The sequence below is a fragment of the Sardina pilchardus genome, chromosome 19 (genome assembly GCF_963854185.1).
Source record: "Sardina pilchardus chromosome 19, fSarPil1.1, whole genome shotgun sequence".
Classification (NCBI taxonomy): Eukaryota; Metazoa; Chordata; class Actinopteri; order Clupeiformes; family Clupeidae; genus Sardina; species Sardina pilchardus.
The window spans coordinates 12,572,136-12,592,743 of NC_085012.1; the positions used below are offsets into that span (position 1 = coordinate 12,572,136).

The window sequence follows — 20,608 nt, forward strand, 5'->3', positions numbered from 1 at the left end:
CCGTTTTTACCGAGGACACGTCCCCAGACAACAAAGCCGAGTTTTCAATTACGGGGGAGTCGTACTGGGCCGCTGAGCGCAACAGACACACATCCATCACGGCCCCAGACGGAGAAGGAGACGCGCCGCTCAGTCAATGCCACACGACCCGGCGTAATCCGCCCCTGACTCACCATCTCTCTCTCTCTCTCTCTCTCTCTCTCTCTCTCGCTCTCTCTCTCTCTCTCTCTCTCTCTCTCTCTCTTGTGCTCTGCCCCTCTGTCTGTCTATCTCTCTGTTTGTCTGTCTCTCTGTTGGCCTCTCTTTCATTCTGGACAGTTGTTTCTGTTAGTGAGGTTTTACAGGTTTCTTCTCTCTCTGGCTCTGTGTCTACTGTATGTTTATGTCTATGTCTATGTTTGTTTGTTTGTTTGTTTGTTTTTGTGTGTGTGTGTGTGTTTGTGTTTATTTGCTTGTGTGTGTGTGTGTGTGTGTGTGTGTGTGTGTTTATTTGCTTGTGTGTGTGTGTGTATGTATGTGTGTCTGTTAGAGAGAGATAGAGAGTGTGTTTGATACAGAGAGAAAGAGACTCACTAACTGAAATAACTGTTCAGAATGAGAGAGGCAAATAGAGAGACAGTGTGTGTGTGTGTGTGTGTATGCATCTCAGTGTGTGTGTACATTCTGCATGCATGAGCAAATCCACCTATGTGTGTGTGTGTGTGTGTGTGTCTGTGTGTGTGTGTGTGTGTGTGTTATATTTATGAGCATCGACAAGTAAAAAACAAAAGAATAAGATGAAAGACACCCACTTCAGTGTGTCTGAGAGTTTTAGAACATCTCGTATTTGTTATTCAATTGACACTTACAGTATTGGTTGCATTTGCAATTGATTCAAAGCTCCAAGAGTCCTCATTGTTCAGACTGTAGTGTACATTGTTACAGTATCAGCAGGGGTGCTGCATTTACAAAAATAGATCAATGCATAATTTTTGGTGTCCTATATTTAAATTTATACGGTTGCTTACATTACACCTACTTCTCCACTTTACAAACTAATCCCGATTGATATGGAAATGAGCTGAAGATTCATAAATGACGGAGAGAGAGTGTGGAAATTCCAGATTTTTAAAAAAATATTTCCCAAAATCCTGTCTTGTTCTTGATACTGGTTATAGGATTACATAGCCCGCCATACTTACACAATGAAGCGCTCTATTCTAGTGAACAAACGATTCTACATGCTGGACACATTCTCCACAGTCAAAAGGTTAATCAAAGACAAATTTGGCAAATATTCTGAAAATGTGAAGCTTTGAATGACTATAACAAAACACCCTAAATAGAGGTAAGCCCATTTTTAACCATATGGAGCTTAGCAGTCTTATGTTTGTAGATGCATTGAGAAATAGCATTGATCACATCATTGTTTTCCTCATATAACACTTATTACAGTTATATCTGGTGATTAAAAAAAACAACTCTTTTTTAAAAATCAATGACATTTATTTTTAAATTAGAGAATAAGTGAGGGCAGACAAAGAGCAGCAAATAAATGATAGTTGATCAAGTATTCCAATTTCCCAAAGGTGTATTGTCTTTTTTTTCCACAAAGAAACATTCTAGAAGAAGTCACATTTATGTGAATATGTGTGAATAAGGAAAGACAGTATACATAAATCTCTGTGTTTAATTTTGCATACCTAAATATGCACTAAATATCCCAGAATTCCCTTATTCTGTTCAATGGCAGCCTCTGAAATTGCAGCAGCTCAGAATGAAAGTACAAGAAGAAGAAAAAAAACTAGCAGGCATGTTTCAGAACGACCATATGCCACTTGCCACAACTTGCTTGATGGTCACATTACGTTTTAAGGGTGTCTAAGGCGATTTAGTGCTTGGATCTTAAATATTAAAATGTTCATGATCAAAAAAAAATGCAGTTACACTGAACACTAAATCCACTGGAGACAGAAAGAGACAATTATGTGTGACAATCTCTGAAAAAAAGGAAATAATTTCCAACATTTCATTACACTTTTATACACACATGCATAGTTACACACAGTACAGACAGACAGACAGACAGACAGACACACAGACAGACAGACAGACAGTATATTGGCAGGCTTGCATACATACATGCATGCATGCACACATGCACTTTATATAGCCTACATAAATATACACACATACAGTACGTACATACATACATACATACATACATGTATGCATGCATGCACTGTGCATAGCCTACATAAATGCATACAGATATACATACATACATACAAAATACAAATAACATTTATCTAAAGTCTTATTTTGTATGTGTTCAACTAATAAAATCTTGTTTTAAAAAAAGTTTAGCACCAAATTTGGTGACTGTGACATACACAACACTACATTCTAAAAGCGAGCATATACATTTTTTCCTTTGTAACTAAAGATGTCACTTCTACCTCTTAAGTAAACGCAAAGTCAGCAGTGTCCAGCCATGTATATAGTAAAAACACATGAAAACAGAATCCGAAGGCTTTCTGTACTTTGCCATGCAAACTCTTATCATCTGAAACAATCGCTTGTTTTTATCTGAAACGACATTTTAAACCATCACTTACCCATGCCTTACTTTCCCGAAACAGCCATGCCTGCATGTGTTGTCTCTCATCGGAGTTGAAAATTGGGGAATGGCCCTGGAAATTGGAAACATCTAGAATGCGGTCCTGGAGAGAAAGGAAATCAAAGTTAAATGAGATCATGCATGCCAAGAAATGTTTCACCATGGGGCAAAAAGGAAGCTGAAGATAAGGGGAAGACGAGAAGAGACCGCTTAAATGTTGTGTTACTCAGATCTGTTAAGGGAGCATTGTTTATGGCATATGTGCGTGAGTGTGTGTACAGTATGTGCGTGTCTGTGTGTGTGTGTCATTGTGCTTGTTGATGTGTCATCCCCGTGCACATGTTAATTTGCAAAGGTGCATGTTGTGCAACAACTAATGCAAGCCACATGTGGGCATAGCGAGAGCTGGTTGATGCTCTTGATGCTTGTGTGCATTCTCATCCTGTTCGACACTTACCCTACTAAACAGTCATACATTTCCCCCCTTTTTAAATACACTGTGATGAGCCTTTATGTACAGTACACCTAGGTGTTTAGAAATTTTAAAGTGCATTAATGTTGGGTCAAAAGTTGCTTAACAGTTACCGCTTTGTTTGGGAACGCAGAGATCATTTCAGAGCCCTAACTGCATATTCACCTCCCGGTGTGTTTGAAGTGGTGTACCACAAACAATTAATCACAGGATGTGCCCTGGCATTCAGTTCCAGTGACGTGCAACAGCAGAGCTCAAAGTGTCTCTTCAAAGGACCACAAAGGCTTCCAAAAGAAATGATCCGCCCCTGCTAATGAAGGATAGATCCTTTTGATATTAAGAATGATATTTATTTGGCTTAATTTGAAAGTGTTTTGCTGGCGCTTTTTTTGAGTGAGGCGTTAACTGCAATTATTAAACTGTACAGGTATACTTGTGGGACGTTTGGCTGACATTGAGAAACTGCAGTACTAAACATTTCTTTGGAGATAAAAAAAAAAAAAAAACCTTTCTGGCCCCCTTTCTTAACATTGTGAAGCAAGGAAAATGTGGACAGCTTTGAACGGAAGGTGTCTGGCTTATGTTTATTCAGTTTAACCTTGCATTTACCCTCCAAGGTATTCCTTCCCCGACACGGCTCTACGGTACATCTATATATGAAAGTCAGTGCAAGAAGGTGATCAAGAGGAAGCGTGACATACCAAAGGATCCAGGACATAGGTGAGGTGAGCCTACATGTGAAGAGATCAGACTGCCAGGCACATGTCAAGGCGGAGGCATTCGCCCTCAGGACCCTGGAAGAAAGACAGACAGCCGTGCAGATTTTCTCTCAGACGCGCGCACACACACACACACACACACACACAAACACATATTCACACATACAGAGGCCTCTGCTCTCATGTCACCCATATACTTTAACACTTCAGATTTGAAACATTGACTTTAAAAAGGCTTTTGTTTTCGGCTCTGCTGCCATATACATGTTTAGCACCTCTAGGCAGAATATCGTTCATGCATAATGAATCAATGTTGTCTGTAAACAGTGGTTAAAATCAACAGATGAATAAATTATATTAAACATTAGGTGATAATGTTCTGTGATTACAGTAAGTGTGGTTTGTCCTCACAGTTAATACTTGTGAAGATGCACATACTGGTGCAGATAACAATGTGAAACCAATCATTTACTAATAAGATATTAAGTCATCTTTAGCTGCTATTCTCCTCTGTTTTGTAATGGTTAAAAAAAAATCCTATAGGTAAACCACTGAACCGCCCGGGAGGTAGATCCTCTTCAAGTATAAACTAGTTCAAAGACATTTTTTGTGACTTTTTTAGCCTCATCATTACTCTACTGTGCTGGCATCAATTCAACAGCAATAACTTTTACTGGACTTTTACAGTACTGACGCTTGTTGAAACTCCAGTGCCCTAAGGCCTGTTGGGTCTATTACATCCGTGCATATTACTGTGTGAGAAAGAACATTGGTGTGAAAACTAAGTTTGCTGTTGCAGTTCCAGTTATGAAAGCAGTGGATCATATAGAATGTGTATGTTGTTACAATGTGTGTTGGTACATTACCTTAATATATTAATTAAATGTATTGATTGAGGTCTCTGAGATTTGTTTTCTTACGTTATCTTTGTAGCCTAAACCTCTACTATCAAACTGATCTTGTTGCCCATCTCAGAGGAAATGCGTCTTGAGTGAACATTTCAAGTAGTGCCGTTTTAAAAGATGTGTGAAGTGTTCTTGGTGAAATAATTATTAGTTATTTTTCAATTTCCTTCTATGTCCTTTTGTTTATGTTTCCAGTCAATTTGAGGCGAACGATGAAAAATGACTTTTGTCACGATGACTTAAACATTTTATTCCTGCTCATGTGTGGTGCTGACAGTCGACTTCCTGAGTGAAGTCATTTCCTCAAAGAGTCATTGAAAGAGAGATTTTGTAACCTCTGCTGAAAACCAACCGAATAGAACCCCGAGCAACAGTTCACACAGTTGACAGAGAGGCATTTCACAGTTCCTGCTACTATTCCAAAGTCCAAAATAAAAACTGAGGAATGTATGATGCGTTTCTCCATGACAATATCACTATGGTGATGAGAAATATTCAGATACTCAAAACAAAAATTTGGTCATGGTTGCAACTTGCACCAAAAAATTATTTCTGGTTCACAGTGAGCATCTATTAGATGTTCTATGGACTTCATTAACACAATGGGATGCTTTTTGAAAAGACGTTTGTGCTGCCAAGTTCTTATGCCCCCGTAAAAAAAGCACGACAAGTGCCCCTCGTCCTGAAATTCCAACATCCTGCAGCAGAAGGCTTTTAAAATACTGTCTGTGAGGAATGCAAAATTTATGAAGCCCACCGCCTCACCACGCTGCACACACCAACCCACCCACCACTACCATCACATCCTTGCTTGATTTATGTGAAATAATAATACACTATTTAATGCTTAAACATGGCTCGGAGCAATCTTTGGCTATCAAGATGTACAATGGAGAAACGGCTGGGGAAGACAAATCGCCTGGTAGAGTGGTGATGCTTGTTTAAAGGTGTTCGGCAGATATATTAAACTATATGTAATTGTACACTAACTCCGTGCTGTGGGCACCGCAGGCTCATGCGAGGAATGATGGGAAACAAGGGCCTTGCCGATGCACATGGAGAAGACGAAGGGTAATCAATTTGGCTCAAGCATCAAGGAGGAGTGAGAGAGAGAGAGAGAGAGACAGAGGCCCTGTCAGAGCCCTCCCAAACACACATACACACACTCACACACACACCTAGACTTTCTCTGCTTCTCTCACACTAATACACACACACACACACACGCACACACTTCTCATTCCATCTCTGAAAGAGGCTGCTTGCCGTGCGTCTCAACAACGACCAGGGGGGAAACCATGCGAAGGGTTTTTACAAGAATGCAAACTCCCTCCAACTAAATCCCCAGTTCCCTCGCTACTTGTTAGTTTTCTGCTGTTTTCCCACTACAGTGGTGGAAAGCAATGTATGGTCTTGTTATACCAGTATATTAGCAGGTACACACAGAGGGGCTCATGTAACTGCATACAGTACATTTAACATTGTAATGAGCTTTAGTATCCTTTTCCATCTTTCATCAAGCCCATTTTTTTATCAAAAAAAAAAAAACCTCTCTCAGACACCTTATGCTGGAGACACACATTTGTCTGTGAGATTTGGAGATTTCACGCTCCAACATAATGGATTAAAACCACAATGTTATCGCAGTGAGAATCTCAGGTGTGCTGCGTGGGTATCTCAAGACTCTGCAGAGCGAGATGCTAACTAGCTCAAGGTCACGAGGTCAGCTCCCATGCATGAATCATACTGATCAAATATACAGTGTATGTGACTCACTATACCTGTATAAGTTACTTTAGATAAAATATAAATGCTTAGGAATTAATGTAAATAAGACACCCAAGCTGTTGTGTTTACGCATGCTTCATGGCTAGTATGATCCAACGGGAATTGGGAAATAAATCCATTCAGAAGAATTCCTGCTGAAACACTTTGGCTTACACATCTCTGATCTACCAGGCTATAGGGGAGGTTGTTCTGATTGACTTGGCCAAGAAGGAGGGTAGAGAGTTCGGGAAACACAAAGGTGAACATGTCAATACTGCATTTACCATGAATTATATGTCAGAAGGGTGCCAATTAACACAGAAACAGAGCCAGGCGTCAAACCAGATTTATGGTTTCCTGGGCGCCGTCTTTAATTAAAACTCATCCCGTGTTGTAATATAAAAAAAGGGGGGGATGATTCAAATAATGTGACTGTTCACGAATGCTTCACCAGATTCCTGGCCCAGGTAAACAAACATAGCAATTACTCAGCCAAATGAAGTGCCCGCGTTGTGGGGAGTATAGTGAGTTGTGGGTGGCTCACACTCTTTCACAGGAGCGGTTCACTGGGCGTTCCTCTACCTCTCCTTCCACTCACCTCCTCCCCCTCTCTCTCTCTCTCTCTCTCACTCTCTCTCTCTCTGACTCTTTCTCTCTTACTTCTCCTTCTCTTTCCTCACCTGTCCGTGCCAAGAAAAACACCTCCTCTAAATCTGGTGATTCACATGCAATTATAGCATGGGTGAGCCACAGGTGTTGAATTCTTTTGGCGAGCTATAAAACATTATATGCATGATTTGTGCAGTCAGCGAGCTTTGTAATTTCATTTCACCCCTTTCATGTCTTCCTCTTCCCGACCACACGATCCATTTCACACATCGTTTTTTTTTTCTTTTCTTTTCCTTATACTATGATAAGAGATGCCCAAAGAGGCTGTTAGATATGCGGCCCCACCCCATTCCAGCCCCATATCCACAAACACACACAGACACACACATTGGGAGGCCTCACCAGTTCAGTGGATGCCTGTAGCACCCCAGTCTCTACCATGGCCTCTAAAGTGTCTCCCTGCCAGTCACGTGGGACTTTTCAAAAGACGTCAGACGTCAGACACGCACACGAGCGCTGCCTGTTGCCACGGACACACGGAGATGTCCTTGGGGTAAACTAAATAAACTTTCCCCTCCACTTAGCCCCGCTCCTAAATGTGCCATTGTGAGCGATAATCCCGGCAACGTGCTGCCGTTCATCACTAGAGTGTGTCAGTGTGTGCCAATGTCTGAGCATGTGTTCTGCTGACACAGAAATGACACACAAAGTAACTCATTTTCAGTGCAGCCATTGAATAACTAGCCACCAAAGTATTTCATAAACTATTAATTATTTTTTATTGTTTCCTTAATCAACAAATGTTAGCCTAAAAGGAAGCACCCCATCAAAGTGACGTTGAGGATTTCAGGAATCCCTTCTATAAGAATTCTAGGTAACCAATGAACTCTACTTTACTTCATACAGTACATGTTCCACTCATACCATATCATCCAATGGGATAAATGGATGTCTGTACTGTGATTTGCATTTCCCACCTACACTACACTCAAAATAATTACAAACTAAAGAGAATCGAGAGCTATAAAATACACAGTGTGGCTAAAGGTCACATGCAACAAGCAAATGTATTACTGCTCATAGCAAAACTCTTAATTAACTGACACAACATAATTTGTTTTCCTATCCTTGCACAGATGCATACTTCATTTTAAATTAAAGGACAATCAAACATGTTAGTCATTCCTTAAAGACATATTTTTGCACACTCTTCCCTCCCACATATTTGTGTTCCCATGGCTGGGTATGTTATGGAAGACTGACATTTGACTTAAGGAAAAAAAATAACAGATTTGCTCTATCGCAAATTGGGTCTTTAATTACATTTATTCTCCACTGTCCTTGGTGAGTTTGCAAAGAGGTATGCTTCCCCCTCCTGGCAGCGAACATGAAAGTCTGTTCTAGTCTTGGGCTTTCACGTCACCTTGTTTTGAGTACACCATGCATTTCCACATGTTCTCTATATAGATCTGGCTTGGTTACTTTGGACATACTAGTTATTACAGTAACTGAAATACAGGTCTAGTGTTGCACTGACACATAATACTTACAAAAGTGTACTTTTTTTTATTATTTCTGAGATCAAATTGGCATGGTGTGCCAATCTTTTACAAATGACTTGGTTGAAATATATTTGTGTCTGCATCTGAGAGAACTTTGTGACATCTTCAACCCAAAACAAAGGCAAGAAGCAGCTGAGTTTCTCTGCAGAGCTACATGTCTGTGCTTTGATCAAAAAGACATGAAATATAAATAAGGTCAACTCTGACCATCTCAGCGCATGGAGTGTCAACATGGCCAAGCTTTCTGTGATGAGAGTGAGAGAAAGAGAGAGGGAGAGAGAGAGCAAGAGAGAGAGAGAGAGAAAGAGGGAAAAAAGTGAGAGCAGCTAGCCCAGCAGATCAAAGAAAATAACATGAGAGAGGATATGAGTGCTTTGAGAAGTAATATAGCCGAGATACCATCTGTTTTCCGTATCATGCAGCAGGCTTCAGACAAGGACAGGAAAAGACAGAGCAGACAGGCCACTTTAGCCGCGGATAAGGGCGAGCACAAATAGGTTATTAAGGAACCTTCAATTTAATATAAGATTGGTGGACATTAAAGCGTTCCTTTGAAAAAGGGTCCCTTCCCCCATTGTTGGGAGAGATAAGCATTATATGACAAATAAATTTGGAAGATTATTTTATAAGATGGGCGCCTGTGTCATTTTCCTTTTGGTATTTTCCATTTTGAAGGTGGCACTTCGAGATTGAGAGTGGGCGATGATGTATGGGTTGATTTCCTTTCTTATAATTTGAGGAAAGTGGGTTAGTGTGAGGATACAGAGGGGTCATCGGAAGAGGATTAGGAAATGGACACACTGACCATCCGCCACAGAGAAAGCCTCTGCTGTCAAACATACACCAAGGCTTTCTGTCGCAGCTTGGCTCAGACACCACAAAATAGGATAGCACAAGAAAGCAGACGAAACGTGGAAGAAATACAGTTCTAGACAAAACTTCTACATTTCTTTTTCTTTCAGATCTCAAACCTAGTGCAGAACATCAACAGCTATTCACACATTTGAGTATTTAAATTGACTATATAATATGCATTTTTTTGACCAATTTCTTTTCTGTAAGATGTATATAAGCATAAATAATGTAAAGTATTTGTCTTATTCCTTGACAGTGCAACATGCAACCCTTTCAGAACAAGTCATCCTCTGTCAGCTTGACAGACATTAACTGGTCCTGCTTCTTAATGCAGAACATGCAGAGGTCACTCAGCTAGTGCACTCTTCCAGAAGATTTAAAGTTCCCTCTGATCTGCAATGCAACAGGCCATATTGAATCCAGATCTGACTGGTGCGGGTCATTCTATTACCCTTCCACGCCTTCTATGCTTTATTTATGATAGGTCCTGTGGTCTGGTATGAGGCCATTACAAGAATGCGTAGCTCTCTGAATAATCAATAAATAGGTATTTTATCATTTGGTGAGCGAACTTGAGGGAAAAGGGTGGAGAATTCATTACCCAAATCCATCAGCAGTGAGAAACAGGCACACTTATAAACTTAGATGGAGAGAAAAGTGCTTCTTCCACGAAGACAACCGAATGCTGTTTAACAGGCTGTAAATAAGGCATTCAAGTCTCATTGGGACTATCTTACGGAGCACGGCGCAACACAGCAAAGGGTTGTAAATTCACAGTGGCCAATTAAGGCTCTGGTCTCGGGACCTAGAGAGACTCTTTATCTCCCAACCTGTAAATGGCATGGCTGAGACCTGACCACACTGACCGGGGAGGAAGACAGAGAGCCCTCATTCACAATGAGTTATTAAGCGTATTTTTTGAATAGATGGAAAAATTGTAGCCCGGCTATTTAGTGTCATAAAGCGCGGTGGGGCCCAGGCAGGCTGGAGGCCTCCTAGGGACAGAAGGCAATACCATTACAATCAAATCTGAGATGGAAGAGGGATGGAGCTGTCCACTCTGAATTTTTATATTGTCAAAGAGCTGGGAGGAAATAATGCCATCCTGGAGTGAATTAACCTCTGGTGTGGGGAGAGACGCCCGATGTCATCTACCGGGTCTGGGCGCGGGATTGGACAGGAAGATGGAGGGAAGGGGGTTGGGAGGGAGAGAGGGAGAGAGAGAGGGAAAAGGAGAGGAGGGGGAAGGGACAGAGGCTTGTGGTCTGTCCATATTTAAGCACAGGCCAGGAGCTGTTTCAGGAGGGCACTGGTTCCAGTTTTGCCAGTATGACTTGCATTTCCATCAGTCATGATGTGGTTGGATCAATAAAAACTAGGCCCACACAAAATAATATTTTGCATTAAAAGCTATGGCATATTTAATTTATGAAATACGCACAGACAAGTAACCTACCAGGCCTAATCTACGTCAGCAAGTTAGGGTAAGAATAGGCCTAGAAAGATTCAGATGTTTGATGTTTACTCTTGGAAAACAGGATATGCCAGTTATCAAAGCAGACCAGACTAGTTTTCTATCTCCACGAAGAAGCCTAAAGGAGAAGAAGCCTAAAACTATGGATTCATCGGATGAAACCAAAATCATTCAGGTGCAGTTGCCTATGCTAGCCCTAGATCACCGACCATTATCATTTTAAAACATTTGCAATGATGATCATTGATGTTGCATATTTTCTATAAACCTACACTAGCTTACACATTTCAGATGTGTTTAGGCCTACTCGTGTTTTCAACATGAGCTAAGCTAAAAGCAAAATGTGTAGCTTACAGAAATGTAATGTAGTCTTTCTCCACGTTATCTCCTTTAACTGGGCAATATTTGCATTCAGAATTTTTCTGTAAAGTTTCTGATGGTAGCCTACCACCACAATGTTGTCAAAAAACCTGTAGAATCATATGTACACGTCGAGGGCTGCCAAACGTTTAAACAACCAATTAGAGAGCTCTATGTTAACAGGTTAAAGTTCATTCAGAGAGGAAGTTGTTGGCTGCTGCCGGGGGAACGCTAGCAGCTATGGAGTAACGAGCAGGAGCACTTTTTCATATTAGGAAATGATGTCAGCCCATGACTAGGTAATTGCATGTCTGAATAAGTTGTACGACAAACATGCACAACTAAACATGATCAGTACGTGTATCAGACAATAAAAACGACTTGCCTGTTCCATGAGAACCCCGGAAGTGTTGCATACAGAGCTAGCTCGCTAATTATTAGCTCGGTCAGCTAGCTAGCTACATTTATGTTGTTTCAGTCGCCAGTGAAGCATTTCCATCACGTTTTTGTCGCGAGGATTGCAGAGACGCAGTACTGATAATATGGTCCATATCGACAATGTGAAATCCGTAGTCTCTCACCGAAGATAGCAGCTGGTACAGAAGCAGGCTGTTTTACAGTTCGCTGATCTGCATGATGTTGAGACAACGGACAGTGTCCATCTTTTATGTCAGATACCAAAGGCAGGTTTAAACACTGCACTGTACACTACTCGAAAGGCATTTTTCAAACCTTAGTGGATCTCCGGATATCATATCAATGATCATTTGTCTCCAGCTGTCAGAGATTGGATCAGGTATGTGAAAACGAGGAATCACTGCATTTCTCTCCCTGTCGCTTATCATAATGTGTAACGTTAGTGTCTAACATTATGAGTAATCATTCACAAGAAAATGCTTCTTAATATAAAAAGGAGGCGTTAGGTCATCATCTTGTCCAAACAGCAACCTTGTCTGCACATGTCTGTCAGAAGCAATCTGTGGGCAAACCCTCTAACCCAGTGTCAAACACTAACAAGATGCCTTGACCTTTGTTTGCAGCCTGCAGACATCATGAGCGCCAAATTCGGACTGATCAACTACAACTCTCGCAAGCACATCTCCATATCTGTGCCCTCCTCGACAGAGGTCATGTCTCCACACATCAAGTCTGTTGAGGAGCTGAAAGTACTGGGCATCAACCTCAGCACCTTCAACCCGCCCGTGCAGTTCTTCATCTGCGTGGCAGGAGTCTTTGTGTTTTACCTCATCTATGGCTATCTGCAGGTAAATAAGCTCATGTATTCTAGACAAGTCTCTGTCTGCATGTCCGTCTATACATAAGGACAAGTGCATGTGTTGAATTTGAAGTTCAGACTCAAGGCCTAGCTGTCTCATAATTGTGGTGCTGATGGGTCATGCCACTGACTAATAGCACACTTATTTTCTCTTGAAGAGGTGGCTACATGGTTTCATGAATCTGTGTTGTTCTTCCTCCTAGGAGCTTATATTCTCTGTGGAGGGATTTAAACCCTTCGGGTGGTACCTCACTCTAGTGCAATTCGGGTTTTACTCCATGTTTGGCCTGGTGGAACTGCAGCTAACGCAGGATAAACGGAGAAGGTGCAGTTTGCTTGTGCTTGATCTTTCTCATTCTCTCACTCCTTAAACATGCAGTTGGCGGTTGGCACAACAGCCAATCAAATGGGTCCTTTCCTCCTTCGGGGCTAATGAAGTACTGTGTTGATTGGCTGGGGTGGTTTATGGTTCGGCCCAAGCCACTGTTTGTTTACAGAGTTGTTGTTTTTCTAAGCACAAATACTGAGTAGACAACTGGAGGACCAAGAACAGCAATGTGCTAAATTTAAGATTAGAGTTGCAGACTGAACCTTTAAATAACCCAAGTCATGTTTTGCCTCCATACTGAGAAATTCAATGATGTATTGTTTTTTTAGATTATGTCAATGATTGTCAACAGTCTAATGAAACAATAATTTTATCTGCACCATAGTCATGTTGTTAAAATTGTGTTTACATCTGTCTGCAGAATACCTGGCAAAACCTACATGATGATCGCATTTTTAACTGTTGGGACCATGGGTCTGTCGAACACCTCTTTGGGATACTTGAACTATCCCACACAAGTCATCTTCAAGTGCTGCAAACTCATTCCTGTTATGATAGGAGGGATTTTCATACAAGGTAAACATACTAAGTGTTACACGATGATTGATTGATTAAGTGATTGATGTTAAGTGTTTAGCTGTAGACTTAATCAGTGTAAGTAATTAAATAAACTCATCTAGGCCTAGCTCTTGGATATTTAATTAAGCAGCTGAGGCAGTGCAAAAACACATGTTCTCAGAAACAGTGTAAGTGGTGCTTGTGTGTACCACTTTTGCTGGTTTGTAACCAGTTTACAACTTCTCATGGAGTTGCCATCCTCTCCTCTTGTCCTGTGTTATATTCCGACAAGACTCTGGACTCTTCTCCTGGCCTTTGAGATTTCCATCTCTGCATCACACTTTCAAGATTCCTGATCCTCATGATCAGAAGTCTCCCCACCCTTTCTTTATTGTGATTTTTTTCTACAGTGTGTGTGTGAGAGAGTGAGAGAGTGTGTTTGTGTGTGTCTTTGTGCCGGTGCGGACCGCAGGTCCCCGAGGGGCGTTAGTGAGTGAGTGAAGAACAGCGCTGCGTGTGTGAGTGTTTTCAGGAATGCAGGAGGGATCTGATGCGAGCCCTTCAAAGGGTGAGCCGAATCAAAGCACGCCAGACCAACCTGCTGCGTCACCTTGTCATCCCCAAGGCATTGGCCTGTTTGGGAAGACTCCTTTTTCCTCTTCTTGTTTTCTCCCCCCCCCCCCCCCTACACTTTCTGCATGTGTCCAATCTGAAACCTTCCTCACCCTTTTCGCTCGTTTCTGTAGAAGTGATTGAGTGGGAGAGTCCAGTTCAAACTTTTTTTTTTTCCCCATCTTTCGTTCGCTCTCTCTCTCTTTCTCTCTTGAGCATGCATGCTTCCTATGCCTCAGTTCTGCGATGGATACTTGTGTGTGTGTGTGTGTGTGTGCACGGTATCGCCTGAACTTGTTCAAAGGGGCCGCGTGGAAAGCCAACCTGCAGCCAGTGTCACGGAAGCTCCTCTCAACTCCTCAGATCAGAGGCTGGCGTTGGCGACTCATTCGTTGAGAGCGGGGGGGCGAGCTCCGCGAAACTCGACGAGTCGATTATTTCACCTGACCACAAAAAAACAACAATTCCCACCGAAGCCATCCGCACTGAGCCAATCAAGTCAATGAGTCAAGTCATCTCAGGGGTGAAACATGCCCATAAGCACCACCACACAGTACAGTGTTGTACAGTGCAACTTGAAAGGGTCTATTCATCAAGATGACAAGTATTAGACAGATCACACACACCTGTCAAACAGAGGCAAACCACTCATAATGTTCAACTTCTCACTCGATGCAAAGTCTTGGTGCTTATGCTCAGATGTACTCAGATGCTGCGTGTGTGTGTGTGTTTGTGTTTGTGTTGCAGGGAAACGCTACAATGCGGTTGACGTTTCTGCTGCTCTGTGCATGAGTTTGGGACTCATCTGGTTCACCCTGGCGGACAGCAAAGTGGCACCCAGCTTTAACGTGACAGGTAGGGCACCAACGCTCACTGCTTATAGGCCTCCGCACATTAGCGTAGACATGAGTGTGCTGCATTCCACTTTCAATGCTTGAGTGGAACCAACCTGCCACCTGACATCAGAAATGCCCCTTCAATTGCAGTATTCAAAGCCAGGCTCAAAACACACCTATTTAACATTGGCCTTCCCTGTGTTTTGATTGTCTTACCCTGTTATGTCTGTAATTAAGTGTTTGGCTCTTGATGTCATGATGATTTTGTAAGTGTATTTATTCTATTTTATTTCATTATTCTGTGGCTAATGCGCTACGTACAGCACTTTGGTCAGTGCGGGCTGTGTTTAAATGTGCTCTAAAAATAACCTTAATTAGATTCCATTGTTTTCATCTGTCACATGAGCCGCTGTCACCGTTTCAATTATGACTATTCTATTTTTGTCAGTGCTGCTCAATCAAATCCATTGTTTTATCGAATGCTTGTTAAACATTTTGCCGCTGGTGTTTGAGGGCAAGTGACAGAACTATCACAGGGAACTATTTGCGGGACTATCATCTGGCGCACTTACTGTATGTGCCTATACACCGGGTAGATCGGGGTTTATAAACTGGCAAAAGCTAGCAATTGACAGTAGCAGATGTCTGTTTAATTTGCTTTTGTGACGCACAGTATTTTGGTCTCAAATACATAGTTGAATGCCCTGAATTGGAGAGAGCTGACGGCTAAAACAAACTTGGATAACTTCAGAGTGTAAAACAGAAAGTGTTGCCTTGTTATTGTGGCCTTGAGAGTGCAGATGGCGACTCGCTGTAAGTCTAGATTGAATTGCTCTGAAGGGGATATTGTTGACCTTCAGTGGAGACAGCTTGGCTTTAGGGTGTGGGCTCTGAACGAGAGCTTATTTGTTGTTTTTGTGATATAGTACACTTAAGCACTCCTCTTCTTACTGTTGTTACTGTGTGTGTGTGCGTGTGTGTGTGTGTGTGTGTCTGTGTGTCTGTGTGTGTGTGTGTGTGTGTGTGCGCGTGCCTCAGGGGTCTTCCTCATCTCTTTGGCCTTGTGTGCTGACGCGGCTATCGGAAATGTTCAGGAGAAGGCCATGAAGCTCCACAACGGCTCTAACTCCGAGATGGTGAGTGAGTCTCCTCATTATCTGTTTGGGTCTGCGCTATCTGTTTTTGTTGTGTGGTCCTTGGACAGTGCCACGATGCTAAATACAAAGAAGAGTGCCTGTTTACTCTCTGCCTAGCTGAAACATTTGCAAGCGAAACTTGTTCTCTAGCCCCAGGCTTTGTCCAAGGATGCGCAATGGGAGTATTTAAATGCTAGTTCGTGAAACTGTACAACTAACCATTTTCAGTCTTATCATCACGCTATGGCCTTACCGTATTCGTGTCTCTCAGATCAGATGTGAGCGCCACTCTCCTAGCTGCACCCTAATGCACTGTTGCACAAGACTCCTATTACCTTTAGCACAGTTAAGTGCTTAATGTGGTTCAGTGCTCCGTTGCAAGGCTGACCTCTGTAACCATGGCGACTGGGCATTGTGTCGTCCTCAGGTGCTGTACTCTTACTCCATTGGCTTTGTTTACATCCTGTTTGGCCTGCTGTGTGTTGGCGGATTGGGCCCAGCCGTGGCCTTCTGCTCTCAGGTAAGGAAATGGGAGAGTCTGGGGTGTCCACTGACCTGCCTATCAAACCCGCAGTGTGAGGGGAACGGTGCATAGACCCACACACGTTTGTTTATGCAGTTGAAAGGGTCTATATGTGAAGCATTTTTAAGGCTCTGTGTTGTTTAGTGAGTGTTCATGAACTCATTCTGTCAAGCCAGCAGAAAGACAAACACAACAAAAAACACCCAAAATGTCTGTGTGGGTAAATGGCTGAATGATACCCATAAATGCAAATACATAAAAAACAAAGAACTGTTATCATAATTTGTGTTTTACCATTATTTTAGATTTTCCCCACTGTCCTAATATTTCTGTTGTCTGAAGCTCTGCCCCTTTCCCTTTCAGCACCCTGCGACGACGTACGGTTATGCCTTCTTCTTCTCCCTCACGGGCTACTTTGGCATCTCGTTTGTGTTGGCCTTGATCAAGCTGTTTGGCGCCCTGGTTGCCGTCACAGGTGAGATGATCGCTCATTCAGCTCGGCTGTTTGGGAACACTCGTTTATTACTACGGTTACTATAGCAAACAAAAAAAGGAAGACAGAATAATGACTGAACTCTAATAAAGGAGTTGGCACCGTATGGTTGTATAATCAAATGGTTGTGTGCTGTAGAGTTGTAATTCTCTCAGAGCTTTGCTAAAATGCATAATCTGCACTCATGGTTGTGAGTCTGAGAAGACACACGTGAAGTTCCCCTCCCTCAGTGCTTGAAAATATTTTTCACCTTCTCTTGCAGTTACAACGGGAAGAAAAGCCATGACGATAGTGCTGTCCTTCATGTTCTTTTCAAAGCCTTTCACATTTCAGTATGTATATATATTTTACATTATTTATATCAAGTGACCCACCATATATTTTTGTAGACATATATACCAAATTGACGTTTTGTATTCATGTAAGAAGAAACAGAGATCTATGTGAAACATTTATTAAAATGTAATTTCTACATTGTTGAGGATTATGAATCAACTGAATCATCAGCTTTATTGGCCAGGTTTGCATAATGATAAACAAGGAATTTGACTCCGGTTAATCTTTGCACTCAAGTACAACACTCAACAATAACATAACAATAACATATTATTTGCTATCTTGTTTACAGGTATATCTGGGGAGGCTTGCTGGTCCTGCTTGGGATCTTCCTGAACGTTTACAGCAAAAACAAGGACAAGATGAAGCTGCCCTCCCTGGCAGAGATCCGCAGTCGTCTGCTGAGGGAGCGCAAGGTGCGGCTGCTCTCGCAGAACGTCTAGACACTGTTTTTAGGGGGCCCAGACATATTGGACCTAAACTCATGGACCGGGACTTTGGTTAGGATGTGGGTCTCCACACTGACTTGACCTCGAGGGCATTAGTCAGTCACATTCCTATCAGGAGCCCCTCACGGACGAAGAGGTGTTACTATCAAAGGGAAACTGTTGACAAAGCCAAAAAGCAGTTTTGCACTAGTAATGGTGACTTTTATCAATTGTGCAGGACTTGAAGGAAGGAGAATGGTTTGATGGTTCAAAGTATATACTACAGCCTATAAACGGACAATGTCCGTGTTGAATGTGTACCAAACGGAGTCATCTTTAACAGTGAATCTTCACCTGCACGTGCCACAAGAAAGGACTTCTTTTTTTTTTTCGTTGTTGTTTTTCCGAATCAAGTTTGTGAGAAATGGGTACATTTCCATGCTCTATTTTAATTTATATTTCTTGATTGTACTGAAAGTGGGGATTTAAAAAAAAAAAAAAAAAAGAGTTGCGACATCTTCAAAGGAGCAGGGATGTGGATGTTTATCGACCAACGTGTCAACTGCCATATTTGCTAACCATTTGTTTGGTGAACGGACAGCTCTTTTTACATTAAAAACAAACTGGGAAGTTTAGTCAAGGCGGGTGGATGTGTTTTCATAAATTTCAGTGTGGTAATTAGCTTGCCAGATGACTCGTATTCATTGGTTGCAGCCAGCCAGGGATGTTGAACGTCTGCCAAAGAGCTTCTCAGATGTTTAGCCATCAGATAGCCCTGGGCTTGTTTGATTAGTAACCCTGGAATAAGATAGTACCAGAAAGAAAACAAACATTGTTCGGAGAGCTTGGCTTTAGACCTAATTTGGATGAGCAGAAAATGGTGTGTGTGTGTGTGTGTCAGGGTGATACTCCGCTCTTGAAGGAGAGGTCTGATGTCCCAAAGGGATTGATAAAAGCTCAGCAAGCAACAGCCTTTGGGATTGTTCTTCTGTTTTCTCTGGGCAGTCTGACAGTCGGAAGAGAACAGAGCTAACTACCTTAAGACGAGGAACTCCCATTTCAGCTGTGCTAAATACAGATGTTAAACCACGTAACTATATTTGGCACCCATCTGGTTTTGATGTTTATGAAACCAGAGCTCTGATCTATCTCAGGAGAGACTACATGCAGGATGTAAAGAATCTCACTGGTCCTCTACGTAATTCTGTCCAGTTGTGCCTGTTTTAACCTACAGTACTCACCAACACACACATTTATCGAATATAGAGTTTTAGGCTTAATGCTTGTCCAGTGGATTCAGCATTTCCAATCTCCAAAAACGAGCCGACCAGGGACCTATTTCATCAGCTCCCGTTAATTATTAATATAGCAATTAAAGCGCTCGAAAATAAGCATCTCATTTTGTTTTTAAAACCCTTCAAACACACTGCAGCAGGTGTATCCACTTGCTATTACAACTGGTAGATGCTCAATGTGTAGATGCTTCTTCGGCAGCAATTATGAAATTGTTTTCACGTTTTTGTCGATGTCTTTTGTTTCGTCCTTCATGCATCTTGCTGGCTGTGTATCCATCAAAGCGTTGGATGTAGTTATGATATTTTTGCCAGCACGGTATGAGGTAGAGTGCCGCCCTGCTGGTGGTCTAATGGAGTGGCAGAGTGACAAGCCGACGCCCGGGCAGGAAACCCAACGCAGAGCAATTAGAAATTTGGTATTTCATAGAAAGCTGGCGCCTCTTCAGAGATGACACACTGGCAGATCCTACTCAAGGGTCTCGGAGCTTCCAGCGCCAGGCTGACTTACACAGGATGGGACTAATGTCCTCTCTGTCTGACATGAAATATGTCCAAGACTCGTGAAATGTCAAACCTCAAACTCACAGTCAGTCACACTCAAAGTCTTTAGTATCTAACTCCTGTAGGAGTATTTAAATGATGGGGGGGGGTTGTCATTGCAGAAATTCTGAGTTTGAGATTCAAGCAAATTTACAAGTTGGTGTTGGGTAAATGAATATCACTTTTGCCAAACTATAAATTATTGACGTCGTATTGCATAAAATCGTGAAATGCAGCTATAATTTTGTTGTTATTTTTTTTGGGAGAGGGGTCATAAAATACATACATTTTTTTCCCATACATGACATTGTCTACCAGGAACACACATTTGTTTAGATTTCTTCTGTCATAAAGTCCTCTAATGCATCCCATTCATCTTCATGTGCCAAGAGGCGGTGATTGCTATACTCCCCACGTAGTCCATTTGGATGTATTTGGGCCTGGAAAGCCCCGTTGACTCGGGCCAAATGACACTATTCATCTTTTTCTTCTCTATAGAACAGGGACAGGGAAACCAGAAAAGCCTGTTTTGAAAGAGCAGAAGTCACATTTGTCAAGTGACACACTTTGTCGTTGCCCCTTGACCTCCAACACCCTCCACTGACTGCTACAAACTGTAGTTTTGCATGTCTGCAATGCTTTAGATTTAAAATGCATTTTGTATGAATGTGCTGCTAAAACATAGTTCATTCTTAATGGACATGATGAGGCACTGAACACTTTAAAATGAATTATTTGAAGTTGTCAATGCTGGACTTTGCTTATAGAAGGAAGAAATACATTAATTTAAGTAACATTGCATTTGAAACCCAAATCCCTAAAGATGCATGTTATCCAAGCTTGGGCTGGGGCAGTCTTTTCAAAGGAACAGGGAATACCTAACCAAAAGGCTTGATACACCGTTCCTGTTTTTATACAATAGCCC

General features: G+C 41.9%; 1 protein-coding gene and 1 long non-coding RNA gene across 4 annotated transcripts; one reads left to right on the forward strand and one right to left on the reverse strand.

Annotated features, from left to right (window-relative positions):
• Window positions 1-2,618: 2,618 nt before the first annotated feature.
• Window positions 2,619-11,459, reverse strand: LOC134066227 (uncharacterized). The gene is made up of 3 exons (XR_009936395.1): window positions 11,414-11,459; window positions 3,773-3,865; window positions 2,619-2,702 (listed from the first exon to the last, which is right to left on the reverse strand). It is a non-coding gene; the product is annotated as an uncharacterized LOC134066227 (long non-coding RNA).
• slc35b3 (solute carrier family 35 member B3) lies at window positions 11,010-19,778 on the forward strand. 3 transcript variants are annotated; one of them, XM_062521479.1, is made up of 10 exons: window positions 11,010-11,137; window positions 12,363-12,587; window positions 12,802-12,923; window positions 13,348-13,502; window positions 14,844-14,951; window positions 15,971-16,068; window positions 16,496-16,588; window positions 16,955-17,066; window positions 17,347-17,416; window positions 17,713-19,778. In XM_062521479.1, the coding sequence occupies exons 1-10, from the start codon at window positions 11,030-11,032 to the stop codon at window positions 17,861-17,863; spliced, it is 1,242 nt and encodes a 413-aa protein (XP_062377463.1). In that variant the 5' UTR covers window positions 11,010-11,029; the 3' UTR covers window positions 17,864-19,778. The 3 variants fall into 3 exon arrangements, with proteins under 3 accessions (XP_062377463.1, XP_062377464.1, XP_062377465.1); XM_062521480.1 differs by lacking the exon at window positions 11,010-11,137 and adding an exon at window positions 11,513-11,621 and having other exon boundaries at window positions 17,713-19,777; XM_062521481.1 differs by lacking the exon at window positions 11,010-11,137 and adding an exon at window positions 11,556-12,118 and having other exon boundaries at window positions 17,713-19,777.
• The last annotated feature ends 830 nt before the right edge of the window (window positions 19,779-20,608 follow it).

What these genes read in the sequence shown, in the direction of transcription:
- slc35b3 (XM_062521479.1), top strand. Translation starts at nt 11,030, where the DNA reads ATGCCAGTTATCAAAGCAGACCAGACTAGTTTTCTATCTCCACGAAGA. An exon ending in ACGGCTCTAACTCCGAGATG is followed by an intron (nt 16,069 to 16,495) that starts GTGAGTGAGTCT and finishes TGTCGTCCTCAG; the next exon opens with GTGCTGTACTCTTACTCCAT. An exon ending in CCGTGGCCTTCTGCTCTCAG is followed by an intron (nt 16,589 to 16,954) that starts GTAAGGAAATGG and finishes TTTCCCTTTCAG; the next exon opens with CACCCTGCGACGACGTACGG.